Here is a 21686-nt window from a genome sequence, read left to right on the forward strand (position 1 = left end):
GCAGTCCCAGCTGTAAGGCTGAGGTGGGAGGATCACCTGATCCTGGGAGATCAAGGCTGCAGTGAGTCATGATCATGCCACTGCTCTCCAGCCTGAGCAACAGAGTGAGACCTTCTCTCAAAAAATACATATATATATATATATATTCTGAAATAAATGCTACAATCTGGAGATACTGTCACAATTTTATATAACTGCCGTACTCTTCAGAAAGTAAAATTTTGGGATAATTATTTTTAAATTTATTATATAAAATGGAGAAGACAGATGATAACAATAGTGTTATTCTATCTTCAGAGAAATGCATCCTGAATATATAAGGTGTTAACTACTGTAGAGAGAATAAGTGATATTTCACTGAAATATGCTCATGGGCGAATTTGTAGTGTAAAAGGATTTGAGACTGAAATGAAATGAATACCATTTGTTAAAGAATGAGATGTTTTGTAGTGACTCTACATCATTCAGCTCATTGTGTGAACTTGCATCAAGGGTTTCCTTCATTGCATACTAATGGGTTGCATTAAACCTCATGATACTTTCATACCAGTTGTGAGAACTGTAACAAAATAACTCTTAGGATAAGCATTTCAATAATTCTACCATTTGAGATTCAGGTAGTCTGAATATTCTCGTCCAAATGTGAATATATGTATAAAAATGTGAGCCATAAGACCGACAGGTTCAAACTTATACCTTGACAGAACTAAAAATTGCCATCCTGCTTATTGAATGGACTGTCAAGCTCAAAACATTATTAGGCAAGAGTTACTTACTACAGTTTTCTTCATCTGAATTATCACTGCAGTCATTTTGGCTATCACACCGCCAGTGATCTGGAATACAGTTGTTGTTTTTACACTGGAATTCATGAGGTCCACAAGTCTTTTTATCTGTAATGGAAAGAACCAGAGTTTGCATTGTAGATTTCCATGAAGACATCCCTCACAATGTCCTGACTGCCATGCCAAATCCATGGCATATAATGTTTCCTTAATTCAGTTACTAAGAAGCATCCTTAGGAAAAATTGAAGGCAAGTGCTGAGGAAAATATATATTTTTTGTCTTGTTTTATGTTGTGACTGTTCATGCTTTCACCATGAGCTAATCAGTAAGAAACCGATTGGACCATCCAAGCAAAGTCAACACAAATCAGTTTTTAAAAAATCAAAATTGGCCGGGCATGGTGGCTCACGCCTGTAATCCCAGCACTTCGGGAGGTTGTCCTTTCCTTTGGGACGCTTCCTCTCTTATCCACCCCGTATTTCTGCTATGAAGCAACAAAATATATGGTTATTAATCAAATTCTGTGGTTGTCATCTTGGCTTTCTCCCTAAGGAGCTCTTATTCGTAATTGATCTGTGATTAGTTGTTCTTTCTAAATCCTGGCCACTGCCCACTCATAAACTCACAGGTTATAATAATGCTTCACATGTGTACAGAGTTTGAACATTAATTATGTGCCATCTCACATGAACCTTTAAACAATTCCACTGAGTACCAGGAAAAGTATTAACTAGCCTTTCACTTTACAGATGGTGAAATAAAAACTTTTGGAAATTTAGGAACTTAATAAATTTTCACTATTATTAAATGGCACAGCCAATATAAAAAAAGTGTGCTTCTACTCCTGATCTAGCACTTTTTACAACAAATGTAACTTACATCTATATCAGCCAGAATCAGAATGCATGTAATAAGAATTTATTTAAAATTTACATCATATGTATTTAAAGAGCAATATGGAACTATATATAGCTAAAACAGTGCTCCATTAAACCTTAATGTGCATACATATAAGTCATTTGGGAATTTTGCTATAATGGAAATTGGGATTCAGTAGGTGTGGGTTTCTAATGAGCTGGCTGGCAATAATATTGCCTTTTGTCTATGAAGCACACTGAGTAGCAAGGTTCTAAAGTATCAAAATTATGAATTAAATAACATTAAAATGATAAAATTATAAGCCTCAATACACAATTTAGAACACATTTCCCTTTCATGTACTTAGATCAACTGCTTATCAGCCGTACTAGAGATGGATAGTGAAGTGCTTCCAGTCTCAGACTAGTAAAACAAATTAGCTAAAGGAGTGGGTAAGTTATTGGTGGTGGTTTTGTGCTTTACTTCGAAATGCAACTTATAGAATTCAGACTTAAATAACATTAAGAAAGCAAAAGTGACTTAGGTATACTTATGAAAATTAAATACTGAGCATCTAATTGAGGATCCAGCCTCTTTGCTAAGCATTTTCATACACAGAATCATACCCAATCCTCATAATATTTTAAAGTATTTTTATATTTATTTAAACATATGAGGAAAATAACTCTCAAAACATTTAAATAATTTCTCCAATCTTACAAATATGTTAAATGGCAAAGTAGGAATTTATATCCAGCTCCAGCAACATTTTATTAGAGAAATTCTCATGATAGATTTCAAATGCATTTTTCTATTTAAAAAAAAAGTATTGCCTGAATTTCCCTTCCTCCTTTTCTTCCTGCCTGCTAATAATTATTCAGAATGTCAGGTGCAATGTTTTCTGCTTTATATTATGTCCACTTTGTCTGTGTTATATTTAACTTTAGGTTTAAAATTTGGCCTAAACTTTGCAGAATTTCTAATGTGACATTCTACACACCTCAATCAGGAAATATGTTAGGTTGAATGACCACTGAAAATATGAGGTTTTGTACTGAACAATTTCGATGTCTATTTTATTTGCCAGTTATAATAAACTCTAAAAATACTGCTCTATGTGTAAACATTAGTCTTATTTACTCCTTGCATGTGTTGCTTGTACTTTTTTTTTTTTTTCTTCCTGGAGATGGAGTCTTGCTCTATCCCGCAGGCTGGAGTGCAGTGGCATGATCTTGGCTCACTGCAACCTCCGCTTCCTGAGTTCAAGTGATTCTCCTGCCTCAGCCTCCCTAGTAGCTGGGATTACAGGCATGCGCCACCATACCCAGCTAATTTTTGTATTTTTAGTAGAGACAGGGTTTCGCCATGTAGGCCAGGCTGGTCGTGAACTCCTGACCTCAGGTGATCCGCCAGTCTCGGCCTCCCAACGTGTTGGGATTACAGGCGTGAGCCACCATGCCTGGCCTGCTTGTACTATTTTTAAATAATGTCTTAAAATTTTAGGATATAAGAAAATAAGAAAGATCAGACTGGACCAGAAAAATAGCCCATGTTATCCAGTTTTATAACACTGACTCTCAGCACAACAATTCTCCTTGACTGCCAAAGGTTAATATTTGGTAATGACAATCAATTTAATAGGTTTTTAAATTTTTTTCCTAAATCCATTTTGTAGTTTTTCTATATTTAAACATTTGTATCATAGTTTGTGTTTAAAAATACCTGCACCTATTTCTTAACAAAAACAAGTTAGAGTTCATTGCTAAAATTTCCTTCTGGGGCGTGAAGAAAGAGTAATGCAGGAAACATTAGTGGCCTTATGTAAGGTTATACACATTTTATGTTTCCAAGTTATTTAACTTTTTTGATCCATGAAATTACTTGTAAAAATTACAAATACAAACTACATAGCATTGTTCTGCATTTCAAACCTCCCTTGAGGTTCACACACACACACAAAGAGACACATTTTAGAGGGGGAACTGTATGAGTAAGGCCTAAAACATCAGTTCTCGAATTGGTTACACATTAAAATCACTTGGGGAACTTTAAAATATCTCTTTGCCCAAACCATATCCCATATCAAATCAATAAAATCAGATTCTCTGGGGTGGGATCCAACCATCAGTATTCATTAAAGCTAGTCTATGATTCCAATGAGAAACCAAAATTAAAAATCACTGGCTCAAAAAACTGATATAAAACAGAACATATATATTTCCATGTTATATTACCTTCAGAGTAATTAATATAAAATGCTCACAATATATAATGTTTTACATTAATTTATACTGTTAAATAGCATTCAAATATCTCATTATTCCCTTTTTCAAGTATTATAAGTATGGAGAAAACAAATATAGTATTTAGAAACTTGCTTTCATTTTAAACATATTATCACATAATATATGTGGTACTGGTAATAAATTTGATCCTCCCAGAAAGGTAAGATGAGAGACCTTTTAATAGGAGAATTATATGTAGTGTATAATGTAATATTATTGGTGTTTGTTTATGGATGGGACATTTCTGAAAAGGGATTCAAAAATCTAGCACTAGGGATGCCTCTGGGAGCAGGACATGGAGAAGTGAAATAAAAAACAACAGTGGGAATGGAATTTAAGTTTCTCTTTAGACCCAAATGAATCTACTAACTACTGCAAGTAATAAGTAAATTTAAGAAGGTAATAAAATATAAGATCAATATATAAATTTAATTGTATTTTTATACGTTAGCAATAAACAAAAATGAAACAAACTGACAATGGTATCAATGAAAAAAAACATGCCTATGAATAGATCTAGCAAAATTTATGTATGGTCTTTATACTGAGGACTATAAAACATTGCTGAGAAAAATTGAATAATGCCTAAGAAATGCAGATACAGATCATGTTTATGGATTAGAAAACTAAAAATTGTTTAAAATGTTCATTATTTCCAAAGTTTTATATATATATAGTTATATATATTATATATATGAATATATATAATATATATAATATATATGAATATATAATATATATGAATATATATTAAATATATATTATATATGAATATATTATATATTAAATATATAATATATATGAATATATAACATATATATGAATATATATAATATATATTCATATAATTAATCACTGTCAAATTACAGCAAGTTTTTTTTTAAGAAATAGATAAGATTGTTGTAAAATTACATGGAAAAGGCTGGGCGTGGTGCTGGCTCACACCAGTAATCCCAGCATTTTGGGAGGTCGAGGCTGGCAGATCATGAGGTAAGGAGTTCGAGACCAGCCTGGCCAACTGATTGAAACCCCATCTGTACTAAAAAATATGAAAATTAGCCAGGTGTGGTGGCATGTGCCTGCAGTCCCAGCTACTTGGGAAGCTGAGGCAGGAGAATCACTTGAACCTGGGAGGCAGAGGTTGCAGTGAGCCTTGCCCTGCTGTTGCACTCCAGCATAGGTGATAAGAGTGAGACGCTATGTAAAAAACAAACAAACAAACAGAAAAAAAAAAAGGAAATGCAAAGGTTGTAGAATAATCAAACATTTCTTGAAAAAGAAAAATTAAGCTGGAGAATTTACAGTACTTGGTTGTAAGACTTAATATAAAGCTACAGTAATCAAGAGAATGTATTATTGGACAAAATGAATAAAAAAATAAGTAATGTACATATGGTCAATTGAGTTTCAATAAAGGCCTCTAGTCAATTTGATGAAGAAAGGCAAGTCTTTTAAAACAAATATTGCTAAAACAAGTGGTTATCTCTATAAAAAACATAAATCTCCCATCCTATGCCATACATAAAAAAGCAATCTGAAAGTATAAACATAATGTAAAATTTCTAGAATATAGGAAAATACTCTTATAATGTTGTAAAAGACAAGGGTTACTTGGACAGGCACTGAAAAAAAGCATTCACAGTAAAATAAAAAAATGATAAATTAGACTTCAACACAATTAAAATGTTTTGGTCTTTAAAAGACACCATTAACCAACTGAATAGATGGGGGACATATTAAATAAAGAGATTTATCATATACATATCTTAGAAAGGAATTATCCAGAATATATAAAAATTCTTATATAGCCTACCCATTTGTAGGCAAAACACTTGAATAGAAACTTCACACACACACACAACATATTTGAGTAGCAAATAAAGGTTCTCAAAATCATTAGTCATCAAGCTAATGCAAATGAAAACTACAATGAGATACCACTACATATCTACTGGAATTATTCAAATCAAAAAGGCCATATCTAATTTTTATGAGAATATATGGAGGACCTAGACTCTCTTGCTGGTTTTCATAAAGGTAAACACATCTACCATGTGACTCAGCAATTTTACTTGTAGGTATTCACCCAATAAAAATAAAAGTAAATATTTATAAAACTAATTTGTATAAGACATGTTATTGCTATAACCTTTCTGATTATGATAAGCAAACTTATCATAACTATTAACTACTAAAATCATCCAAATTGGAATATATTCATAACATTGAATATTACCCAAGAATAAAAAACCTAAATCCTTAACATACAATAAGTCAAAAATATTTTTGACAGCATTAAACAATATTTGACAGCATTATGCAAATGAAAAAGTCACAAGCAAAATAATGGATACCATATCTATGTATATAAAATCCAAATACAAACAGAACCAATCCATGGTGATATAAGAATTAGTGGATGTGAAGAGGAGTCTTGGGGGAATTGATTGAAAGGAGCATCAGGGAAGTATCTGGGTAGAAGAAAATTTCTGTATCTTGTTTTTGGTGTCTGTTACACGTTGTATACTGTAGAAGAAACTCATCAAACTGAATAAGATCTGTGTACTTCATTTTGTTTTAATTAAAATTACCTTGCTATTAGAATTGCAAGGAGTTTAAAAAAACCCAAACAATTACACCATGATAAAATATTGTTCATTTAGTCTCTGAATACTTGGGTATTATCAGCATGGGAAGGTAGTATGAATTACAGAGAATTGCCTGTAAAAACAAAACAAAACAAAAACAAACTTCCTTAGAGCCTCGGAATTTAAGCTCCAGAATTTAAATGCTTTATACTAATTAACTAAAAGTAACAGCAAAAAAAAGTACATATAAAGTACATATATATTTTTTCTAGAGATTTATTTGACATTTGAGGCTACCATGTTTTTATTCTGTTTCATAATTAAAATGAAACAGAATTATTCTATTATTTATGCTCATCAATCATGCAAGTTTTAAAGTATTCTCAAGATTTTGCATGTATCCCAGAGTAATGGGAAACACACCATGGCTGGAGTGAGACTGTCTGGATTCAAGTTGCTACTTCCCTGTTTCAGCACGTAGCATTGAGCAAATGATTGAACTGCTCTGAGATTCAGTCTCTTAAATGGTAATAAAACAGGGATATTTACACACGTGAAAGGAAAATAAATCTCACGACCCTAAAATCACTAAGACAAGGGAAAAGTCAAGCTGAGAATTACATCAGGCAAACCTGTCTTTCTCTTTCATTTCATTCTTAAATAACACAGCTACAAAGTTTTTTTTTTTTTTTTTTTTTTTACGCTACATACCTCCCTCACAATTTGCTCACAAGGAAATTCCCTGTGAACTTCAAGATATTTACCCTAAAACAGTTCCGTTGAATTTCAACCTGGCAATCTAAACGCTGAGTTTAGCTTCACATGTGCGGGGGACAGAAGATCATCCCTCTGTTCACCTGAGACAAATGCATATCTGATTGCTTCCTCTGCCCTATTGTTTATGTAAAAATGCAGATTCAATGAGCTAGACTAAATTGTGTGATCAGTGCAAGGATTCAAAAGAATGCAACCTTTTTTTTGGAGATGGGATCTTGCTCTGTCACCCAGCCTGGAATGCAGTGACATGATCTCAGCCCACTGCAACCTCTACCTCCTGAATTCAAGCAATTCTCCTGCTTCAGCCTCCCAAGTAGCTGGGACTACAGGCATGTGCTACCACACCTGGCTAATTTTTGTAATTTTAGTAGAGACCAGTGCTTTCCTATATAGCCTAACTATAATACTTGTGATTCAGAATATAGGATATAAATTGTCTAAAAATGCATCTTCTTCAAGAGTGCCAAAGGTTTTATTTTAGTCTGTGAATTTAAGGATGTTTTCATGCTTTCATGTTTTCTGTACCACTTTTTTTTCCTCCTGAAAACATTCTAAATAAACATACACCACAAAGTTTTTCCACTAATATCTAACAATTAAAATGTTATATGTAGGCCTTTCATATATAACTTTTTTTTTTTTTTTCCAGAGACAGTATTTTGCTCTGTCACCCAGGCTGGAATGCAGTGATGCAATCATAGCTCACTGCAACCTCGACCTCCTGGACTCAAGTGATCCTCCCACCTCAGCTTCCCAAGTAGCCTGGACTACAGGCACACGCCACCAAGCCTGGCTAATTTATTTTCTTCTATTTTTTGTAGAGATGGAGTCTAAGTTTCCCAGTCTACATTTTTTTTGTTGTTGTTCTTTTTTGTTTTGTTTTTGTTTTTTAGCTTTGTGGCAGAGGTCAAAATAAATACATTACATTATTGGGGAAACACTGTCAGTTCTTCAATGAATATGTGAAATAAAGCCTGTTGTGTATATATGTAATTTTTTGGTTATTAAATATGTCACGAAATAATGAATCAGTAGCTACCTAAATTGAAATTATATACTGTTTCACTATTGATTAATGTTTAGTTGTTTAGAAAATGAAATACCACTTGTAAGTCAGCCATGTGTTTTATTCAGCTGACCAGAAAAATTGTTTTGTTCCTTTTTAAGTTTGCTATTAGTTTGAAAATATAATGCATAAAACCATTTTAGAGTAAAGTTAGGAAGAGGACTTTAATTTGGGGATTAAGAGATATTGGAAATACGAAGTTTTGTCCTTCTTGCTACTGTTCTTTTGTAGTTACCATTTTCCATCTTCTATTTCAGGAAACATGATAATTACAAATAGTTGAGTAACAGGTAGTAATGTTGGTTACCAATAAATAAATATAGTAATGGAAATAATGAGGTGAAAAGAACTATGGGAACAATGAAGTTAAGCTTCAATCATGGCCCCTCCTTTTTCCTTTGATTTCCAGATTATAACATTATGGAGTCAGAAGGATGGAGTTAGAACTGGCAAACTTTCTTTTGTAGAAGACCTCATCTTCTCTTGGGAGGCAGGTAAACCATCTCTTAACTATCAAAGCATGACCTTTTATAGAGAAGTCATTACTTTCTCTTTTTAAATCAACCTTATACAATTCTGTTCTCTCATTCTAAACACTCCTCAACATCTCTTTTTACATTATAAGGAAACAAATAACTACACATGCTGTCTTGCAAATGTACTAAATCTCCTTGACTGATTACAAGTTCACCCAAAGTGGTAACAGACTTGAGGAGAACATATTCTCTGTCTCCTTTTCTGTAGCCTGTAGGGTTTACTGGCATATATATATATATATATATATTTTTTTTTTTTGGTGCATATGCACTTAGTAAACATATAACATTCTTATTGTTTTAATCAGCTTTCATTTTTGTTTTGTTTTTTGAAACTACTGTTCTTATACCTGGTGAAGCCGTTAATTCTGGATTCCTACTTCCACTACAAGGGAGGACGGCCTGACCTAGGGTGGCGTACTGCCTACTGCCCTAGAGCACAGTTGGTCCATTGTAATTTACTGCTTAAATGTGATCGATCATTATGCTTTTACATTAGAGAGGCATTGAGGAGGCAGTACAGGGATTGTATGGCGGCCAGGTGATGTCCTCAGGAACTGACACTTCTATCTTTCTGCTCCACCATCCATGACTGCTAGAGCTCAAGACATAACTTTGCAGGCCAGAGGAAAAGGGACAGAAGGGCAAAGGAAGAAGCCCTTCCATGTTGAGAAAACTACCCTGGAACCATTTTCTTGGAAGTCCCACATAACACTCTGCTTCTATCTCAGTGGTCAAAACTTAGTCACATGACAACACAAGAGAAGCTGGAAAATGTGATAACTTCTACATAGCAATATGTCAAGCTAAGAGGTAAATTTCTGTGTCTAAGGAGAAAGCAAAAGTAAAATGGTATAGAAACAGGCAATTAGAAGTTTCTGTCAATGACCTAGGAAGGTCAATGAAAGTTGTTTGAGGTCATTCCTATAGATTTTGAAAGAGATTATTTTTCTGCCATTGAGATTATAGGTATCATAACCTCACATTTCTAGGGGTCATTTTAAGAACTGGTGTCTCAGAAGACACCAACAAAGTAAAGACATACTTATAAATGGAGAAAAAAATGAGACTGGTATCTAATGACTATATGTGAATACTTGGATCCAAATTCTGCCCCACATCTACTCTATCCACTCCTTGTAATCAAGACTGAAATTCCATTTTACCACTAGTTTGTGTTGGATTTCTGTAATTTGCAGACAAATCCTGACTAATAGGAACACCTTGCTATTTTTATTGCTTAAAATATTACAGAATCCTAATAGTAATGTTATCTGTATGTGCTACTTACATAATTCCTAGGCTATTTCACTGGTTTATAATTACCTGAGTAATGCAGTCATTTACTGCCAGAAGAGTCAGAATCAGTTTTATTTTAAAAAGGGATTCACAAACCCATGCTTCCACAGGAGCTGGTACAGCCACCTTTGTTTTAGCATAGTCTCTATATGACATATACTATTATAGCATTTAGTGATATTGATTATCTGGAAAGCTGCAGGTTAACCTACTTTGTAAAGTGTTTGGTGAATCTGAAAATTAATTTCATGTTACTTCTCATCCACCAGGGTAATATTCCTCAATGAGCACTTACATGGACAACCTGTTCTTCTAGGGAAAGTGGACAGGCTATATGGACGCACCAGCAGTTAAGAATAACAGTGGAGCTGCAGCTTATCCCAGTGAGAGCCAGCCACTTGGTTTTGTTTCTGAATTGTTATTCTTCAAAACTTTTATGTTATTCTTCCAGATCGAGAAGAGAAAGGCTTATAAAGCAAAACAAATTGCCAATGACATATTTTCTTTATAAAGAGGTGAATCTATAATAAGCTAGCTCTGTATAGGTTCCAATAATGACATTTTTAAAATTGCATGTCAATGCAATGTAATATTCAGTGGAAATTTTTTGAATTCACATTATGCAGTTTTAGCAAGTGTCATATTACATTCTGTAATGCCATCTATCGCACTTGACAAGAATTTGTGATTTTTTTTTTATTTAGAAATTTGTGTTGTAACTTTATGGTTATGAAGTGAGTGGGGGGAAGGGGAAAGTAGTTACACTCTCATCTTTTGCCAATATACTCTAGGTCATCTTCAAAACCCCTGCTATTCCATTCATCATTCCCTTTTCATCAGCCTGCAGTATTGACAAATTGTACAGTAAGGTTGTACAAACAAATTTGCATTTGTGAACCACAAGTACAGAGGCCGAACATAAATCTCAATAACACAGAGGGATAGATACATCTTCAGAGTCATCCTTGAGCCCCTGTTACAGATTCTGGTAGAATATACTAGCAATTCCACTTAAGCTCCTTCAACCAGCTGAGAGACAAAAAAAATAAGCCTCTTGTATTTTTCCTACTATTTATTCTATGTTTTATTTTAAAAGCAAAGTAAATACATTAAAAGGTGAATCTACTAAAATATCTTAAAATAGATATTTGATTATATTTGTCTAGCTTGTCTGATCCTGATCAGAAGCACCATACAATTGCTCAATTCACTTTATATTTTTGGATGGACAGATTCAGACTTTGATTTGGTGGGAGGCAATGAAGCAAGGTAGAAACAGCCCAGAAGTTAAAGGCGGAACTTGATTTGAATCCTAGTTCTGGCTCCAGTTAACATATAACAGACGGCGATTATTTAGCTTCTTTGTGCCTCAGTTTACTCTACTAAAAACTGAAGGGAAATACACACAGCATTAAGTTAATATCTGGTAAAACAAATAGTAACTAGTAAGAGTTAAGTAATAGTAAACACTATTTAATGGCTAGTTAATAAATAGTATCTGAAAAATTAAAAGATGTGAATTGTACTGTCAACTTTATCATCAAGTTGTGTTAATTTTGGAGGAAGAACACAGGTATTTATTTTATTTTATTATTTTTTACTTCAGTAGGTTTTGGGGGAACAGGTGGTGTTTTGTTATATGAGTTAAGTTCTTCAGCAGTGATTTCTAAGATTTTGGTTGTCAGCACTGATTTAGGTCCTTTACATTCACCACCTCATTGTTTTAAGTGAATAGATATTACTATAACTTTGTAAAGCATCCCACTCATTTTACAAAAAAATAACAAGTATTGGTGACTTGCTCAAGGTCACAGAGTATTAGAATCATAGAAGACACTGAAATGCTGTGGGGTACCAGATTCCCCATCTGAAATATATAGAAGATTAGAAGACCTCTAAGAGTGTTTTAAACAAAAATATGCTTTGATTTTCTTATCTGCTTTTAATTATCAAGTCTATAAAATTTCTTTTTTAACGTTTTTTCTAATCTTTATTTTTAAGTTCCGGGGTACACGTGCAGGATGTGCAGGTCTGTTACATAGGTACACGTGTCCCATTGTGGTTTGCTGCACCTATCAACCCATCACCTAGGTATTAAGCCCAGCATGCATTAGCTATTTTTCCTAATGCTCCAATGCTCCCCCTCCCCTCTCCCCAACCCCCAACAGGCTCCAGTGTGTGTTGTTCCCCTCCCTGTGTCCATGTGTTCATTTTACTTTGAATTAGACCTGTATTCCTTGGAAAGTGACACTTATTTCCATTACATAAGTAACATATACTTATTGGGAAATTTAACACGATGTAATATAGAAAAGTAGAAACAAATTACCCATAGCCATACAACACAGAGACAAGCTCCATGGCATGTTTCTGACTATAAATAAAATTTTATGTATTGCACATTTCACTAAAAATTATATAGAAATATTTTTCTAGGTTATTAAAAATCCTGACAAGTGTTATTTCTATGGCTGTATAATATTTCTCTTGTAGATATACCTTAGTTTAAACAGTTATCTACAGCTTGTCATTTATAGGTTTGTGTTTTGTTTTTTCCAATTTGAATAAGAAAGATAATTAACATTTGAAATAAAATACTTTTTATCAACAGTTAATGGTGTGGATACCTGCTTCAAAAGATCGTTCTTTAGGGACATTCACCGCATTTTTGTATTTGATAATATTTATATATTTATCTTGTTCTGTATACATTCTAATGATGCTTGCATAGGTGTTAAAATTCTTAGGTGCAATCTAATGTATTTGTTATTTACTTAGCAAAGATAAATATTCTTTCTGATTGACATCCTTGAAACTTTTCTCATGTAAGATGAATCTTTAAACTTATCATTCATGTTTATTTGGAGTTTGTAATCATATCAATCAATAATTATGAATAGGAAGAAACATATAATAATGTGGAATAACTTATTTTGCCAACTTTATAACCACAGTTAGCAAATCTTTTTTTTGAGATTATAAAACCAAGGTGGAAAGTGAAGATAGAGGGGAATATAGAGAAAATTTTATCTAAATTATTATTTATCCACATACATATATTAGATAAACATTACTAAATAAAAACCCAAGGAAAGGGGAGATACTCATAAAATCAAGGAAAAAGGACACAGACACACATAATATCCAGTATGAATGTAGATACCTGTTTTATATGCATACAAAGCATATTGCTAGTGATCTCTGGAACCACACATAAAACACATGGACACAAACAAACACAAACACATACACTGCAGAGAGAGAGGGCACTGTCGGATTCTCACAAAAATCAGATTTTCTATTCTTTCTTTCTTTTTGTTGTTGTTGTTGTTGTTGTTGTTGTTTTGAGAAAGGGTGTCTCTCTCTTACCCAGGCGGGAGTGCAATGGCATGACTATCACTCATTGCAGTCTCCAACTCCTGGGCTCAGGCAATCTTCCTGTCTCAGTCTCCTGAATAGCAGGGATCATTGGCATACATCACTATGCCAAGCCAAGAATCAGAATTCTTATGTAATGATGTTTGTCTTTGAACACGAAAAATGTATCTCTAATTGAATTCCAGGAAGAACAAATTCTGAAACGGAAGAAAATTTTTCCAATATTATTCTTATTTGTTTCCCTATAAGTTCATCTCCTTGGAACAATGTGTCTAAATGTATAACTTGTAATGAATGGAATATTTTTGTTTCAGTATTGCAGGGAGTGTGGGAAGGCATTAGGGTCAGAATTACATTTTTTTTTTTAATCTGTTTTTCTTTAAAACTCCTCCAAATCATTTTTCCATCCAACATTCATTGGAAAGTACATAATAAATTCAGTTGAAAATAATAAAATAAAAAATGTGCTAATGAGTCCCATTGAATAAGCCATTCAAATACTTATCTTTCTTTTTCTTTAACATTTCTATTTGATCTTTTAGAATTGATCTAAAACTTAGTGCCTTATTACTTAAAAAGAGAAGGCCAAGATACACACACACACACACACACACACACACACACACCACTTATTCAGTGTGCCCTTAGATTTTCAGGATATTTGATATTTTTACATTTTCTCATTAAAATACATTTACTTTTTGTGTATAAATTTTTGTGTATAAATTCCTGCTAGTATCGTCTGGCATAATTTTTTCTATCTTTTTTACACTGAATCATTTCAAATGTTACTCAAAATGTGTAAAGCATTTAATTATTCCTTTTGTTTTCCTATATAGATAAGGATGTTATAAAGTACAGTTTTATTTTCTTATATTTTCCTCCCTATGCCCCAAATATATTAGAGAAGCCACAGTTTATACAGCTTACAATGCTTAGAAAAAAAAGTATTGCTTATCGTCTGGAGTACAGGCTCTATGAAGAAAAGTACATTTTAGAAACACCATTGTCTGCTGGCCAATCTCTCTTTTTGGTAACCTACTACTTAAAGTATCTATTGTCAAATCATCTTTTATTTTCATTTGTAGAATCATTTCAACAGAGCAGATTACGTAAGGTCAGGATAAGATCTAAGTACCCAAATGGCAGGCTGTAAAGACTTTATGGAAAAGCTAACAAAAGGAAGAAGAAACCGTTGTGATAGATGATAATGATCAACAGTTACAAGTCCTAAACTATGATCTAGTTATTTGGATACATTGTAAGGTAGTTTCTTGGCCCTAACACACTTAGACAGTCTTTGGTATTCCCTTTTGTCAATTTTGTTTTTCCTTGAAAATAAATCTAATGCATTTTAAAATCTGATTTCAGTTGAATACAAAGCTTTGGTTGGTAATTTGTGGTTAGAGCAGAACAAGAACAACATCTTGAGCTGTTGAGTCCCTTAAATGTAGAGATGGCCTTAGGTTCTTGAACATTCAAGTGATGACGCCTTTTTCTGGTGTATGGATCTGAAATATATGATGTCAGTGCCCCATCTACACTCCTTGATATTCACCATTTCTGTCCACACTAAGCAAGTGGCTTTTAACAACAAGCACATGCCACTCTGCCTGAGCCCAATCTGGAAGTCCCCATCAGGCCATTAATCACTCCAAACCCTCTTCCAGAGCAGCCCTAAACCAATGACTGACAGTAGCTGATGAATACATATTCCAGCCCTGTCTCTTGTTTGGGGTAATCCTGAGGATTCTACACTATCTCCCAGAGTTTCCTGGTAGGATGAATCTCGTTCCTGTAGCAACATACCTGATAATGTACCCTCTATTGGGTTTCTTCCTTTCCCTGGTTTACTTCCCCACTCCCCTACTAGTGGTTTCTGGAATTATCTCCAAAGTATGCCTCTGTATTCATATCTTTGTGGGTACAGGTTCTAATTTTGGAAACTCCCAACTTGAGACAAGATTTATGCAATCATTTATTCAACAATCATGCATTGAAGCTGGCAGATTGGAGACAGTGCTAGCATGTCTCTTCCACTTGAAGGAGAGAACAAATGTGTAGAGATTCACAGTGAGAACTTTTTTTTCCAAAAAGCAACACAGGAACTTAATAGGAAAACCAAAAGGAACCACAGACCCTTTGAAAGAAGTGTCAGGCAGAAGCCTACATTGTGAGGCAGGTAAAAAGCTCTAAGTACCCAGCATGTGAGAGGGAAGAGACTGCCTCCAGGATACACATTCCCAATGGGGAACCTGAAATTCCACGTCACAGGGGAAGGCCTTAAACCTCCCAGAGCTGGAACTGATTTAGAGAGTGGTAAAAAAGATAAAAGTAAAAGCAGCAGTGGGAAGTGCCTTGGCAGTATTTCCAGTCAGTGTAAACTAAGGGAAGCCATTCCTTATTACATCTCACAGGGAACTTCAAGAAAATCTGTTAACTAGCTCAAGCAGTGGCCACAGGTTGAAAGAAGCTCTGAACTGAATTTGGTAATGTAACCTTGGGTGGGGATGAACTCTCTTGTCCAGAACTTGGGGGTCTAGTGGAAAGTACACTGCAGGCATGAGTGCAGGAGCTGGGTTCCTGGCCTTGTGAGGCAGATGGGGAGTGACATGGTCTGAAAGCCTCTGTTGCTGTCTCTGCAGGGAAAGCTTACGGCCTGGGGCAAGTCTGGGTTCTCAGTGCATGATACCTGAGACTTAGTCCAGTACTATTAGCAGAGCACTGTGGGAGTGAGATCTGCCTTGCCAACTGCATGGAATCTGGGTGAGGCTTACTGCTGACTGCTATTCCCCATTCCTTGCATGAACTCTTCTGTGTAGCCAAGTCAGTTGTGCTCTCCACTGGAACATTATTACCTCAGTGGCTTGAGAACTGCCCCCAACCCCCAGAAGGGCTGCAGCTTGCCCCACAAATGGAGAGTCAGAGTGCTGTTCCACCTGACATGGGCCCTGCCTGGCTATGTATCTCCACCTGCCCTGGTAGCTTAACACAAAGGACATAAACTTTTGGGAGGGCTGTGGTCCTGCCCATCACCTGAGAAATGAGAATACCTCCCCTGGGCAATGTAGAGCAAGCTCAAATCCCACTGCTACTACTGCATCAGGTGCTCTTTTGCAAGCACCACCTCCTGGCTGGAAGCCAACTGACATAGTCCCTCATAGTGTCCCTAGGTAGAATAACACTGTGCCCAGGAAAGATAAAACCGGTGTGCAATCTCAGCTATCGCCATTGCCTGCAACACCCTGGCTAACCAGGAGGTCCTGAGTCTGTCCATGTAACAAGTTCACTACTATTATAATCAGCATTTGAGAAAGCCAGCACACTATCTGTAACTAAGGAAGCTCACAGAGTCTACATCAATCCCCTGCCACCCCTATCACAGCTGGTGCTGGTACCCACTGCTGAGAGACCTGAGGACAGGTCACATCACTGGATCCCCTGCAGACATTCCCCAGCACCAGCCAGGAGTGTGGGAGTCCCACTGGATAGCTAAACCCAGAAAAGCAATAGCAATCGCTGTAGTCTGGCTCTCAGAAACTCCTACTCCCAAGGTGGTTGGGGAGAACCACATCAAGGGAACACCCCGTGGGACAAATTAACCCAGATGGCAGGCCTTGGGTTCCATATCTTTCTGCTGTTAGAAGTTTCTTGCAGCAGAGACACAATTGCAGTGCTGGGATCATCAGGGAAAATCTGCAGCTTTACCCCGAAAGTCAGGAAGCCTTGAGGCTCATGAAGAGTCTTGGAGAAGGGATCTCTTTTCTTCCCTTGTCCACCACCGCAGACATGGCTGGGGCTTCTTCCATGGGAGCTTTGCATGGTTGCACCTGTAGACTGCCTTCACGGTGACTGCATCCCCACAGGAGGAACACCCCACAGATTCAGGCTTGCATGAGAGGCAGACTCACAATTCCTCTCTACCTGAAATATCAACATTCCTACAGAGAAAAAGAGGTGCCTGTCTGATCTGAGTAGCTGGAACACTGGGACAGGAGTGAGTCTGGGAGGAGGATAGCTTTCCTGTTGGCCTGGCAGGGGAGCTGAGGTGGCCCCCACCCTTCCACCTGATAAGACCTCAGTGTGTCTAATTGAGAGCTACCCCAGCCACCCTCATAAAGGCTGGGACCTCTGAAAACGTTGGGTATTGCATTTATCTACCTGCTTTACCTACAACTAGTTTCTACCCAGGGATGCCTCCTCTACTGTTCTGAAGCTGGAATCATCAACTTAGTAAACAAAATACTGAGGAAAAATTAAGTAAATGAGAAAGTGCACACCACAGGAGAAAGAGATAAGCTTCAAGAGACCCCTGCCATTCCAACTCCTTAGGAGAGGGTGTACTTGCCCACACATCAAGTGCATTGCTACTATAACCAGCATCTGAGGAAACCATCATACAAAGACTATATTCAAGGAACTCATACAGTCTTCACCCCTAAAAGCATCAGGAACCAAATTAGGCTATAATAAACTATAAACCTTAAAGTCATATACTTGCGGGGGGAAAAGAAAGAAAAAAACATGGTCAAATCAAAAATAAATTTAAAAACCATTAGAAGAATTAGTTTACCCAAATGAGAAGAAACCAGAAAAGTAATTCTGATAACATGATGAAACAGGGTTTTCTAACACACAATCACAGTAGCTCCCCAGCAATGGATCCAGAACAAGATGAAATCATTGAAATACCAGATAAAGAATTCAGAAGGTCGTATATTAAGCTACCCAAGGAAATGCCAGAGAAAGGTGAAAAATTACATATTTTTTTTAAACAGGATATGAATAAAAAATTTTCTAGAGAGATAGATGCCATGAATAAAAACCAATCAAAACTTCTGGAAATGAAAGACACACTTAGGGAAATACAAAATAAAGTGACAAGTATTCCCAATAGGCTAGAACTAGTAGAAGAAGGAATTTCAGAGCTTGAAGACAAGGCTTTCAAATTAATCAAGTCAGACAAAGATAAAGAAAAAAGAATCGAAAGAAATGAACAAGTCTCCAAGAATTATGGGGTTGTGTAAAATGACAAAAACCTATACATAATTGGTGTTTCTGAGAGAAAAGAGAAGGCTAAAAGTTTGGAAAATTTATTTGAGGGAATAATTGAGGAAAATTTCCCTGGCCTTGCTAGAGATTTAGATATTCAAGTACAAGGAGCTCAAAGAACTCATGGGAAATTTATTGCAAAAAGATCGTCACCAAGACATATAGTCATCAGGCTATCTAAAGTTAATATGAAGAAAAAAATTTGAAGAGCTGTGAGATAAAAGCATCAGGTAACAAAAAGGAAAACCAGACTAACAGCAGACTTCTCAGCAGAACGCTTATAAACTGGAAGAGATTTGGGACCTATCCTTAGCCTCTTTAAACAGAATAACTGTCAGCCAAGAATTTTGTACCCAGCAAAATAAAGTTTCATATAGAAAGGAAAAATAAAATCATTTTTAAACAAACAAATGTGTAGGGAATTTGCCACTACCAAGTCAGCACTATAAGAAATGCTAAAAAGAACTCTAAATCTTGAAACAAAAGCTGGATCTGTACCAAAATAGAACTTTTTTTTTTTTTTTTTTTTTTTGAGACAGAGTCTCACTCTGTCTCCCAGGCTGGAGTGCAGTGGCGCTATCTCGGCTCACTGCAAGCTTCGCCTCCTGGGTTCACACCATTGTCCTGCCTCTGCCTCCTGAGTAGCTGACACTACAGGTGCCTGCCACCACGCCCAGCTATTTTTTGTATTTTTAGCAGAGACGGGGTTTCACCATGTTAGCCAGGATGGTCTCGATCTCCTGACCTCATGATCCGCCCACTTCAGCCTCCCAATGTGCTGGGATTGCAGGCGTGAGCGACTGTGCCCTGCCAGTAGAACTTCTTAAAAGCATAATTCACAGGGTTTATAAAACAATAGGACAATAAAAAAGTATCTAGGTAATGACTGACATGATGAATAGATCAATACCTCACATATCAATATTAATGTTGAATGTAAATGGCCTAAATGCCCTACTTAAAAGATATAGAATGGAAGAATAGATTTTTTAAAATCACTAAACAAGTATCTGTTGTCTTCAAAAGACTCACCTAACACAACACAAGGATTCATATAAACTCAAGATAAGGGGTAAAAAACAATATTCCACACAAATGGAAACCAGATAAAACAGACTTAAAAAAATACTAAAAATGAGAAAGTCAGCAAAGAAACAATGGACTTAAACTATCTTTAGAACACATTGACTTAACAGATTTTTACAAGACATTGTACCCAACAACTGCAGAATATACATTCTTCTCATCAGCACATAAAACATTCTCCAAGATAGATGATATGATAGGCCACAAAACAAGTCTCAATGAATTTAAGAAAATCGAAATTATATAAAGTGTCTTATCAGACCACAGTAGAGTAAAACTAGAAATCAATTCCAAAAGGAACCCTCAAAACTATACAAATAAATTAAATAATCTGCTCCTGAATGATATCTAGGTTAACAATGAAATCAAGATGCAAATGAAAAAATTCTTTGAGATGAATGATAATAGTGACACAACTTATCAAAACCTCTAGGATATGGCAAAAGCAGTGCAAGGAGGAAAGTTCATAGCATTAAATGTGTACATCAGAAAGTCTGAAAAAGCACAAATTGACAACCTAATGTCACACCTCAAGGAACTAGAGAAACAGGAACCAACTAAACCCAAAGCCAGCAGAAGAAAAGAAATAACAAAAATCGGAGCAGAATTTAAGGAAATTGAAACAAACAAAAATACAAAACATAAATGAATCAAAAAGCTGGTTCCTTGAAAAGATAAACAAAATTGAGAAATCATTAGGGAGATTAACCAAGAAAAGAAGAGAAAAGATCCAAATAAGCTCAATTAAAAATGAAAGTGGAGACATTACAACCAACACGAATAAATCATTTGAGACTATTATGAATACATTTATGCATAGAAACTAGAAAATCTAGAGGAAATGCATAAATTCCTGTAAACATACAATCCTCCTAGATTAAATCAGGAAGAAATAGAAACCCTGAACAGACCAATAACAAGCTGTGAGATTAAGTCAGTAATAAAATTGCCAACAGCAAAAAGCCCAGAACCAGATGGATTCACAGCTGAATTCTACCAGATATTCAAAGAAGAATTTGTACCAATCCTGTGAAACTATACCAAAATATTGAGAAAGAGAGAATCCTTCCTAAATCATTCTATGAAGCCAGTATCACCCTAATACCAAAACCAGGAAAGGACATAACAATAAAACTACAGACCAAAATTTCTGATGAACATAGAAGCAAAAATCCCCAACAAAATACAAGATAACCAAATCCAATAGCACATCAAAAAGATAATACATCATGAGCAAGTGTGTTACATCTCAGGGATGCAGCAATGATTTAACATATGCAAGTCCGTTAATGTGATACATCACACAAACAAAATTAAAAACAAAACCATATAATCATCTTAATTGATACAGAAATAAGCATTCAATAAAATCTAACATTGCTTTATGATAAAAACACTCAATAAACTAGTCATAGAAGGAACTTATCTAAAAATAACAGCAGCCATATATGTCAAACCCACAGCCACCATCATGTTGAATGGGGAAAAGTTGAAAGCATGACCCCCTGAGAACTGGAACAAGATAAGGATGCTCACTTTCACTACTTCTATTTGATATACTACTGAAAGTCCCAAGCCAGAGCAACCAGGGAAGAAAAAGAAATAAAGGACATCTAAATTAGAAAAGAGGAAGTCATACCAGTGCTGTTCACCAATGATATGATCAAATACCTAGAAAACCCTAAAGACCCCTCCAAAAGGCTCCTAGGTCTAATAAACACATTCAGTAAAGCTTCAAGTTACAAAATCAATGTACAGAAGTCACCAGCACTGCTATACAACAACAGTGACCAAGCTGAGAATCAAATCAAGAACCCAACCCCTTTAACAACAGCTGTAAAAAATAAAATAAAATACCTAGGAATATACTTAATAAAGGAGGTGAAAAATCTCTACAAGGAAAACTATAAAACATTGTTGGAAGAAATCACTAATGACACAAAAATATGTAAACCCAGCCCATGTTCATGGATGG

The 21686-nt window shown here is 35.5% G+C and overlaps 1 protein-coding gene across 1 annotated transcript in view; it reads right to left on the reverse strand.

Annotated features, from left to right (window-relative positions):
* LRP1B (LDL receptor related protein 1B) overlaps nucleotides 1-21686 on the reverse strand; it is a 1899171-nt gene that overhangs the window by 154140 nt on the left and 1723345 nt on the right. Inside the window, exon 67 of the mRNA XM_024243817.3 lies at nucleotides 777-893. Within this exon, the coding sequence (XP_024099585.3) occupies nucleotides 777-893 (117 nt within the window). The remainder of the gene's footprint in view (nucleotides 1-776; nucleotides 894-21686) is intronic.

The sequence above is a fragment of the Pongo abelii genome, chromosome 11, assembly GCF_028885655.2.
Source record: "Pongo abelii isolate AG06213 chromosome 11, NHGRI_mPonAbe1-v2.0_pri, whole genome shotgun sequence".
NCBI lineage: Eukaryota > Metazoa > Chordata > Mammalia > Primates > Hominidae > Pongo > Pongo abelii.